This window comes from Anneissia japonica, unplaced genomic scaffold, assembly GCF_011630105.1.
Source record: "Anneissia japonica isolate Jap-2015-1 unplaced genomic scaffold, ASM1163010v1 scaffold8218_len373358_cov135, whole genome shotgun sequence".
Taxonomy (NCBI): domain Eukaryota; kingdom Metazoa; phylum Echinodermata; class Crinoidea; order Comatulida; family Comatulidae; genus Anneissia; species Anneissia japonica.
The window spans coordinates 268,420-279,970 of NW_022699643.1; the positions used below are offsets into that span (position 1 = coordinate 268,420).

The 11,551-nt window shown below is 34.0% G+C and overlaps 1 protein-coding gene and 1 long non-coding RNA gene across 3 annotated transcripts in view; both read right to left on the minus strand.

Moving 5' to 3' along the window:
• The window catches only part of LOC117103030 (fumarate hydratase, mitochondrial-like), a 27,485-nt gene extending 18,078 nt beyond the window's left edge, over positions 1-9,407 (minus strand). The window contains exon 1 of the mRNA XM_033243493.1: positions 8,596-9,407. Coding sequence (XP_033099384.1) covers positions 8,596-8,754 — 159 coding nt within the window. The 5' untranslated portion in view covers positions 8,755-9,407. The remainder of the gene's footprint in view (positions 1-8,595) is intronic.
• Positions 1,555-3,174, minus strand: LOC117103033. 2 transcript variants are annotated; one of them, XR_004444512.1, is made up of 3 exons: positions 3,027-3,174; positions 2,154-2,376; positions 1,555-1,815 (listed from the first exon to the last, which is right to left on the minus strand). It is a non-coding gene; the product is annotated as an uncharacterized LOC117103033 (long non-coding RNA). The 2 variants fall into 2 exon arrangements; XR_004444511.1 differs by having other exon boundaries at positions 2,775-3,174.
• Positions 9,408-11,551: the final 2,144 nt, after the last annotated feature.

The following is an 11,551-nucleotide window of genomic DNA, read 5'->3' on the forward strand; positions in this document are numbered from 1 at the left end:
TGCTGGGATAAAAACTAGTAGAGGGTCAAATGTCCAGCCATTTTGATGGTCAAAATACAGGGGAATTATTATTACTGTACATTAGAAAAGATTGAGAAACAAGATAGTCTATTATACATATATTGTTATTGTCTTGATTTGTAATTTTTAAACTAATTTTTTTTTTATATTACAAAAAAGTATTATATTAATGAAATAATAAATTCTATTCAAAATAATTGTTTAGGTCATGGCTATGTTACACCACTTTGCAATGCATTTGAATATGGGCACTTTTCAGTGTGATGGTTAATTAGAATATATATATATTTTCAACAAAAATTTTCATTGATGATTAGTGCCAGAATGATTAATTCCTTATAAAGATATTGTAATATCAATACTAATTATTTTTGAATGGTGTAAGAATAGTCACTCTGATTTTTTTTTAACTAGTCTGTTCAAACTTTTTATTGTACTTCTCTTCTTACAGGAAATGCCGACATGTTGGTTATCAATGGCTTTCATTTTTGGTAGGTGTTTAACAGGCTAAAGAAATCTGACAGAAGGGTCATCCCATCTTGCATTGTGTGGGCGATTAGGGACAAGTTCCCAGAAGCTGTGAAGACTGCCCTGGGTTTTTTGATGATATAGAAGATGATGAGATAAACTTTGTGTTGGAAGAATTATTTATAAATTGTTATGGAAGATAATTACTCATTAATGCAACAGATCTTATGTAAATAGATTCATTCTTGACAATTCATGTGACAACTGTGCTCTGTTTTTTTGACAATCTCATCACTCATGAAAGGAAAATTTGTCAGCATAGGCCTAGAGCTTTTGTATATCTGGACCAGTCAATTGTGTGTAACCTTCCAGACCTAGTCTGTAATTTAAATTGTTGCTATTGATGTGGATAGGCCAGCAAAGTTATTTCAAGAACATTTTGTCGTTAAGTACAGTACAATGTTTTTTGTATCTTCCCCACTCTCGTCTCATATTTTAAAATTTTAAGCTAATACAGTATGAATTAGAATTTTGTGTACAATAAATAAATGTAACTTGTTCTTCCCTATTCTTTACATTGGTATAAACTATAGTAACTATAAATTTCTCAATGGCATTTTGGATATGACATAGGCAAGTTCAACTACTGTATTTTAAAATACTAAACAAAAAATACAGCAAAAAAATTTAAGCTTTCTCTTAAATTCCAATACCAAATTGATCAGCATGCAGACATAGGCATAATCCAGGCATTAAAAAATAAGCAGTAAAGTAATAAGTAGAATAACTTTACACAAGACTGTACAAAGCCATACATTAAAATAGTCGTTCCTGTATACATTGAGCCACATTTTCATACTGTACTATCAACTTCGCACATTACATACAGTATTTCCAAATTAATCCTCACAATTTGTTTTCTAAATCTGGGTCACATATTTGCTTCAAAAGGATTACTACTGAATGGGATTATAATACCATTTAATAATATTAAAGATATTTTGCAAGTGAAAAAGTTACAGTAATACTTGTACAGTATTTATTTATTTATTATAAATTTGGCATGCAATATAAACCAGATGCGTAAAAAACAAAAACTTAAGTGTGTGGCATTTCAGTATATCTTCAGAAAAAAAAATCACTAGATAAATCATTTTAATTTAATTCTTTTGAAATATTTTGGCCTCAATCGCTTGCTGCAGAGCTCCGAGTATCGCCACCTTCTGCTAACCATGGATTGGACATGTCCATTTTATTTATTTTTTATTTTATGTCCACACAGATGGAATTGTTTGCATCACATCCATTTGAGCCAGTCATTTGCTCCTATTGAGGAATAAATATACAGTAGTTACAAAAATGCAAAACCAGGTTTGTTAAAAATCAAAAGTGTTATCAAACATTGGCATTTGCTGCTTTATCAATAACATACTATACTGAGATACTGTATGTACTAATCTGAAAAGACATTCATCAATTGACAGTATTTTCAGATTTTTTTAATTACTTGATAGAAGCCTTCCTGTCTGATAGTGTGTAATGTATTATTGTTTCTTAATAAAACTGACACACCATGCTGATATTTTTTTACCATTCCAATATATTTTTTTCATGTACTCTGGCTGAACAGTGATGAGACATTCAATTAATTTTCTTTTGCTCACCTTAAATTGTGTGTAGCTTTCATTACAAGTTTCAGCAAACAACCAGTGTTTCTTGCTAACGACGGTCTTGCTGGGTGCTTGTATGCTTTGTACCACCTTCTGTCGTAGATGCCAATGTTGGGTAGTTGTACTCATGGCAAATGTTGTGGTATGTTTGTCTCATCATGGCGACTGGCAAATGCCTATGTGAGGAGAGTGTCATGTTTCGGCCTATCGCATTGTCCTACAAAAATATATATGTATATATTTTATTTGAATTCCAAATTTCAACAATAGCTGAAAGTTAGGTTTGGAGTAACATATGCATCATGTTATTATTTAATGGGGCATTATTGTTGTGTAGCCTAGGTTCTAGGCCTACAGTATATCAATAATAATCTTATTGTCACAGGAATTGGTGTTGGCTCTGGTGATATACTGTAGTGTTATAGCACATCACCTTTATTTAGACAGTGCATTTTTTAGACATTTAGGCCTAGGCCTAGACAGTTTTTCATAGGACCAGGCCTATAATTAACTAGGCCTATAATATACTATTATTAGTACATTTAATGTGACAAAGTCGCCATGGCATGACAAGTCTAGGCTAGGCTAGTAGTAGTAGAAACCTACTAACTTTACCGTCAGCTGGATAAGGCTGCGTGCGAACTCATCTGCTGCGGGACTGGAGCAGTGTCCCGGACAGGAGTGCACTACTGCTGATGGGTGGACACTGACTGTGCTATCCTAGGCATAGGTGTAGGCCTAATTATAAACAAACAAGTCATCGGACTGATACGTTTATTAATTCAATTGAATTATTCCTCCATGATTGAATTGACGTTGACTATACCGTCTCTCTGTATGCGTACGTAAATGATCACAAAAACTCACCGACTTCACACTAGTGTACTGTATGTATTGTCTAGGCTAGTCGCTCGATCGTCGGGACGATTTTTTGATAGCTGCTCGCCAAAATGAGTTGGTTAAAAAATGCTACCAAGCTACTGAAAAAAGTGATCAGCCTCGTTTTCACCTGATTTTCCTGTCTCATCATGTCATGTTTTGTTTCTGTAATTATCGTTACATCTCAACATTTTGAATTTTTAAAGTATTTTTCCCGAACTCAGGAAAGGTTAAATAAGCAATATATGGCCACTTGTCTCATCCCCGCATCCCCGCACCCCCTTAATAATCATTCATTAGTAACTGTATTTTTAGGGTTGGGTTTTATGGTTTGTATAATGTACAAGATTAAAATATAATGATAGATGTAACCTTGCACCCTGTGCGTTACTATTTTCGGTTCTGGTAGAGGTAGAAATGAATCAAACGCGTAAACAACGTAGAATTAACATAAATGTACATGCTTTATTCTTGCACGGTGTACATTCACTGTGTACGATATCACGTGCTGTCTCTTATACACATCTAGATGTGTATAAGAGACAGCTAGATACCCTCTTTCATCACTCATAGATAAGCAACTTCGCATCAGTTCTTGAACTGTACCCGAAGTGTATTGAATTAGATAATGCAATCTTGCACTTTGATTAGTCGTTTTATTTTCGACTAAATGTCGGAATGCTGTGACAAACTCACAGTAATCGGCTGGGTTACCACTGTAAACCTTCATCGATGGGTTTGGTAGTGTGAGAGCTGTCACACTACTTTGTTGTTGCTGTACAATTTTTAGCAGAGCATTACTTTGTCGATCCTGAGCTTCCATCATCTTTGATGCTAATAGCTCCATTGCATTCTGCTGCGTTGATGCTGTCTCTTATACACATCTAGATGTGTATAAGAGACAGCTATTGGGAGAAGCAGACACAAGGTCAGTCACCTACATAGTTTGATTCTTTGTACGCCGCCAATTCAGGAATGTATGCGCACTATTAATGCTGCTGTTACTAGCCGCGGTACTGATTTTCGGTGTTTTTGGCTGTTTTTTCGTTGTTATCCAATATCCAGCCTTAAAAAGTAGCGGAATGTGGTCGTGACAAATAGAAGCCCTAGTGTATGAGATATGAGCACATTCCTACCAGCGGTTTCATAAGGAGATAGGGGAAGTTACACAGTGGCGCTTAGCAGAATTAATAATAATATATAGATTTTATTGAGTTCGAGCAAATATTATTATTAACTAAATTGTAAATACAGGGATGATGAAGTGACATGAAAATGATTTCGACTTTTTCAATGTGTTCTTTCGGCGCTAATGCACTTTAGTATTGTAACACTTCTATCTTCAAAAACAGTATTTTTACCTACTGTGCGCTACTAACGATATTTGACAATGGTTTTTCATCCAGTTCTGCCACTAATAACGCCGGTTTTTAGCATTTATTAAGACTACGTTGTATTCCTCGCGACTCGCGATGTTTGTTGTTTATAAATAACTAATTGCCAGGTTGTTAAGAACATTTTAAGAACAGCTCTTTTCGTTGCCAGGTTATTGTTTTCATTTTGTAAAGCGATACTTTTCATTATTATTATTTAGTATTATTAATATTAATTGTTTTACCCATTGTTATTAAATATTCTAGTACAATAATGACATTTATTAAATTTAGGGCCAACAGCTATTACATACTGAAGGTGCATTCACATCAAATTCGCATCCAAAAATGTTTCGGTGTCAATGATGCTTTTAGGACCATATTTATGGTCATTATAGATACATTTAGAAAACTTAATTATGTTTATTACACTTAGGATAACTTTTATTGCATTTGAAAAAAAAATACACTTGGGACCTTTATGACACTTAGACCTAAAAATTATTACACTTAGAACCTTTCTATTACATTTAGAACCAAAATTATTACACTTAGAACCTTTAAATTCAGACCCAAAAATTATTACACAAGTTTAGGACCTACATTTAGACCCAAAAATTATTACACTTAGAAACCTTTTATTACATTCAGACCCAAAATTATTACACTTAGAACCTTTATTACATTTAGACCCAAAGATTATTACACTTTGGACCTAATTATTACATTTAGACCCAAAAATTATTACACTTAGAACCTTTAGGGCAAATATCTTAAAATAACAAGATAGCATTCTCCGCAATACGATACGATTTATTGGGTTCACTTTCAGATCAGTGGCACCCATCACTTTGAAGGTGCACCCATGAACAATATAAAATATAAACAAAGAAAATAAATTTTCTTTCACATGATTTCTGCGAGCAAATTCTGTAATAACGCAGTGTAGGACGCCTCTTTGCAATTACAATTACTTGTGAACTTTGACATCTATGATGCATCTATTCTGAAACAACCACCATAGTAACAACTAGGACGCCCTCTCTTAATTACAATTACTTTCTATCAAAGATCTTATAAACACAAGAAAGAATTCTCCGCGATTTACACATGCAAATTCTGTAATAATGCATGAAAAGCGTCGTCTTGCAAAATTGAAAACTTTTGAACCTTGACCGCTCTGACCATAGCATACGCTGCGCGACTTTACGTTTACACGTAACAATTAGAAGCATCCGATTTACAATGCGCCCTCTCTTTAGAACATAAGTACTAGGTAACTAACTTATGGCGTAACGCTAACACCCTATCTCAGATCCATGGCAACGACTAGGATGCCCTCTCCCAAAACTGATTACTTTTCTGTGCCAAATCGACGCTTCAATTTGTTCTTGTGTTTATAAGATCTTTAAGAAAAGTAAGTTGTGTTGGTTGTCAAAGATCTTATAAACACCAGTAGCATTCTCCGCGATTTTACGCGTAACAAATAGAAGCATCGATTTGGCACAAAAAAGTAATCAGTTTTGGGAGAGGGCGTCCTAGTCGTTGACATGGATCTAAGAAAGGGTGTTCGCATTACGCCAAAGTTTGTTACCAAGTACGTTAATTTGTTCCTTATGTTCTAAAGATTGGGCGAATTGTAAATCGGACGCTTCTAAAGCTACGTTCAGACCTGAGAGATACGCCAGGCGTATCTAACGTTGGGCGTACGTTAATCCATGGCGTAACTAGCGAAATGTCCAGACTGGGCGAATAACGAACGCTAGCATAAGTATTAGCGCGAAATATTCGTATTCGTAATTCGAGCATTTCAGTTCCTGTTTACATCTAGGCTTATTTTGATTGGTCAAATCCTGACTGAGTTCAAAATTACTGATGCGTGACTGTGGTAAATCAGTGGCGTACGCTAATCTGGGGTCTGTTGCTGGATTACCGTACGCTAGTGATTGTGCGATATTACTGGCGTTCGCTACGACGCGCCCAAGTTCACACTACTTGATTTACGTTACGCTAGCATAAGTTGTGTCTGAACATAGCCCAATTGTTACACGTAAACATAAAGTCGCGCGGCGTACGCTATGGTCAGAGCGGTCAAGGTTCAAAAGTTTTCAATTTAGCAAGTGGGACCGTTCATGCGTTATTACAGAATTTGCATGCGGAAATCGCGGAGAAAGCTATCTTGTGTTTATAAGATCTTTGACAACCCTCACAACTTAACTGCCTTGATCTTATACTAACAAGATAGCGTTTCCACTATTTTTGGGGTTGTGCACTTTTGAGAGAGGGCGTCCTAGTCGTTGCCATGGATCTGGGATAGGGTTTACAATGCGTCTTCTCTTTAGAACAATTAACGTACTTGGTAATGAACTTTGTCTCAACGCGAACCCCTTGTCCCAGATCCATGTGTATAAGAGACAGCCCATGAACAATATAAAATATAAACAAAGAAAATAAATTTTCTTTCACATGATTTCTGCGAGCAAATTCTGTAATAACGCAGTGTAGGACGCCTCTTTGCAATTACAATTACTTGTGAACTTTGACATCACATTCACGTTGACTTATTGATAATTAATATGTTTATCTTGATCATGTTATGTAACGTCTTCCGCAGACGCTTCGCTTAAGTGAGAGAGTAGCCCTTTGTTGCTACGCAAGGATAATGAGTTCACATTATTAATTCTAGTTTTTATTATATGAATGTATTTTTGATAGAAATCCATGACAGTTATATTTATTTCAACAAATAACTTGTTTTAGTAAAGAATGTAAACTAACTTTATACTATCACAATAAGAGTGTAAAGGATTGCTATTGTGCGGAGGCTCATATTCCGTGGGTTACTGTAATAAGGATTAGCACGTCTAATTAAGAAAGTTTGTGACACAACAAAGTAATATAGTATATATATATATATATATAATATAATATAATATAATATAATTCCAAGCACATCAAAGCTCCTGTATTTTGCGGTATATAAGTATAACAGCATCATCATCATAATTATTATTATTAACATTATAAATATCATTATCACTGTTTGTGCTTTCTGTTTTGATATTAATTTTTTATTAGGCCTATAAGTTTTTCTTTTACCAATGATTCAACGTAATTGTGCAATGATTTTCTGAATAAACTCAAATCAAATCATTATTATTATTAATTATTAAATCAATCAATCAATTAATCAACCAATCAGTCAGTCACTCACTCACCCACCCACCTAAACAATCACTCACTTACTTACTCACCTAATAAATCAATCAATCAATCATTTTTCAATCATGGCCATTATTACACCCAGGACATTTGCATTTAGAACCTTCATATATTTATTTATTTATACATTCTTTCATTAAATAATGTATGCATGTTTTTGCTGCCTTCCTTTTCCCTTCTCTCACGAGGCATAGAACTTCTCATCGCTCTACAGGTAAGTTCAGAATCTGATGCTTGATCTTGATTTACTAATTCTGGCAACACCAACACATATAAAGTTTGAATTCTAGCAACAGAATTAGGCTCGATCACCAATTTGCCATCATATTGTCACTGAACATAGAGACGAAGGATGGAGCTATAGTTTAGGCATTTGAAGCCGTGGTTTTAGTAATAAAAATTGCTAAAATCTGGCGTTATTAGTGGCAGAACTGGATAAAAAATCATATTAGTAGCGCACAGTAGGTGAAAATACTATTTTTGAAGATAGAAGTGTTACAGTACTAACTAAAGTGCATTAGCGCCTGTTCTTTCCATTGAATTAATGTGTTAACTATATTTAAAGACAATTGAAGGATATATTTTTTTTAAACCCCTAGCTAGCCTAGGCCTAAGGAAAGGAGGCCTACTGCTGTAGTAGGTCCTAGCCTTCTAGCTAGGCCCTAGCCTAGACCCCTGAAAACGGTTAACAAATTCAACAATAACAATAATATGTTCTTTGATGATTTGACTTTCGTAATCCAATTATTATCAGATAATTATGTTAATCAATTTTACGGCCGGATGCGAAAACGTATTAACTGTCCTAGGTAGGCCTAGTAGCCTAGGCCAAGCCAAGGCAAGGAGGGCCGGCTGCAAAGCTAGGGCCTTGGCTATAGAAAGATAGGCCTAGGGCCCAGCTAGGGCCTAGGCCAGCATCTCAGACTGAGAGTTTAAAAACGGAAACTCAAATTATTCCATACCATTTTGCAGGTATATATGAATGTAGGTTTCCTGATTCTATTTGGAGAGAAGCAATGTTTACAAATGGTTCGAAGGAATAACAAACGACAACCAATGATCGGCTGCAGCGACATCTCGCTCCTCCTGTATGGAACGCCGGGAGTGCCTTCAGTGAGCATTACAATGCAGCATGGACCAAATTCAATGCAGCAGTGACCAAATTCATTCAGCAGTGACCAAATTCATTCAGCAGTGACCAAATTCAATGCAGCAGTGACCAAATTTATGCTGCGGTGACCAAATACATAATGCAGTGACTTTTTTTTAAACTTTCATTGACCAAATTCATTCAGCAGTGACAAAATTCATTCAGCTGTGACCAAATTAATTCAGCAGTGACCAAATTCATTCAGCAGTGACCAAATTCATGCTGCTGTGACCAAATTAATTCAGCATTGACTAAATTCATTCAGCAGTGACCAAATTCATGCTGCAGTGACCAAATTCATTCAGCAGTTATAATAAAACTACGTATCTAGCCTTCCTGGACTTCCGAAAAGCATTTGACAGTGTGTGGGATGCAGGCATAAGAGGACAAAATTTGGAGAATCATTAGTTCACTATATGACAACGTTAAATCTAAAGTAAAAATTGGGGAAAATATGACTAAGGAATTTCCAATTCATAAAGGCGTTAAACAAGGATGCATGCTTTCTCCCATTTTATTTTCAATATTTATTAATGAATTTCTTAAACTTCTTTGTGAAAGCAACTTAGGTGTGACTATGAATGGTATTTGGATGGGAGGGCTCTTTTGGGCTGACGATGTAGTTTTAATAGCTAATAGTGAAAATGAAATGAAAAAAATGTTAGAAATTTCAAGTAGATTTGCCAAGGAATGGAAGTTAGGTTTTAATCATGAAAAATCCAATATTATGGTCGTTGGGAAAAGAATTAATAATAATAAAGAATGGAAATTAGGCAACAAGTTTATAAGTGAGGTAAACAGCTACAAATATTTAGGCGTTTATATCTTTTCAAACCTAAGTGAGCGTACTCAATATCAGCATGTAATTCAAAAGGGCAATCGTCTTATTGCTTATATTAAAGGTATTATAGCTAATCTAGATAACTTTAATCGTGTTTATTATGGAAATATTTTATGGAAGATTATTGCACTTCCATCGATAAATTATTCATGTAGCATTTGGTTTAACAAATCCGAGAAGGATATTGAGGATCTGGAGAAAGTACAAATTCAAATGGCCCGTTTTCTTTTAAAAGCCCCTCGGTATACACCCAAAGAGGCTCTTTATTGAGACTTAGGATGGGTCCCCTTATCTCAAACACATGAAGTGACCAGAGTTAAATTGTTTAATCGCTTTATTAACATGGAAAATTACAGGTGGCCTAATATAGTGCTTAAATGTATGCTTCAACTTGAATGCGACTTTAATATTTTAAAATATAAATTTCTTATTAGTTGTGTAGATACTTTTGCAAAATGTCCTGATATTGATTTTTATAATCATGTTTTTGATTTTGATAATTTAATGTGTAATTCTTTCTCTGTCAATATTGTAGAACCTGATGTATCAGAATGGTATAAATCAGAGTGGTCAAATAAATTATTGCAAAAACCTTCATTAATTAATTATTCAAGACTTCAAGTTTCTCCTAAATTACAAAAATATTTGTTGGACAAAACAAATTTTCTTGGGGCAAGCCTAAATTTTAAATTAAGATCTAATACACTACCCCTTGATTGTAAAACGTGTAAATGGTCAAATGATGTTTCAAGCATTTGCACCCTATGTGAAAGTGGAGAAATTGAAGATGTCAAGCATTTTTTACTAAATTGTCCCGCTTATAATATCGTTAGAAAACAACATTTAACAAATCTTGAAAATGACCTTCTACTTTGTAACGATTATGATACATGGACACTTTTTCAACAACAAATGACGATATTAAACTTCAATATGTATTAGGAAAAGATTCAGTTTTTATTTGTGATGAATCTAACCTCTATTTTTGATAATTTCTGTAAAAAATACATCATGAATGCTTGGGAGAAACGCTCACAACTAAAAAATTCACAACAATAGTTTACTGTAAATGTATCATTGCTTATCAAATTGTGTAATTGTATTTTTTTTTTCTTACCACAAGTGGACTCTACATCGTAGTCTGTATTCCTTAAGTTTAGTAGGTCTACCTTGGTATTATCTTTTTGTTGTAAGACTTTTTCATCTTTAGATTTTATATTTTGTAGGTTAGTTATTTTAAGCATTTACTTTACAGTTGACCTGTAAATATTTCTGAGTATGAAATGCGATGTGAAATGTGATCTCATCTAATTTCATATGTTATTTTTCTACCTTTCTTTAATTTTGTAATATTATTTATAGTCGATTTTTATTTATTTTGTTTGTTAAATTTTCCCCTTTTTTGTTTTTGTTTGTATGAACGCACCAATTGATATTGAGTGCCACCGATTCAAAGGTGTATGTTCAAATAAATAAATAAAATAAATAAAGTTACTAACTTTATGCTGCAGTAACCAAACTCATTAAGTAGTGTCCAAATTCATTCAGCAGTTACCAAATTTATGCTGCAGTGACATTTGTTGTTGTGCGCTTACAGGAAACCGAAAGTGTTTTCCATGTGACAACATGTAGATAAAACATTTTTTCGACGACTGTTTCGAAGTCTAGTGTAATTTGAGATTTAATTAAAAATGGCAAGAAAGACGCTCAATATTTTAACTGAACTTGAACTAACAAATGTGATTACAACATTTTCATTCATTCATTCATTCTGTTTTTATTATCAAAACTCATTTCAGTAAAACAACTGAATTGCGAGTAGATTTACAAGATTAAAATATTATTGAAAGATAAACAATTAAATTATAATTAGTAGAAAACACACACACACACACACATATATATATATATATATATATATATATAT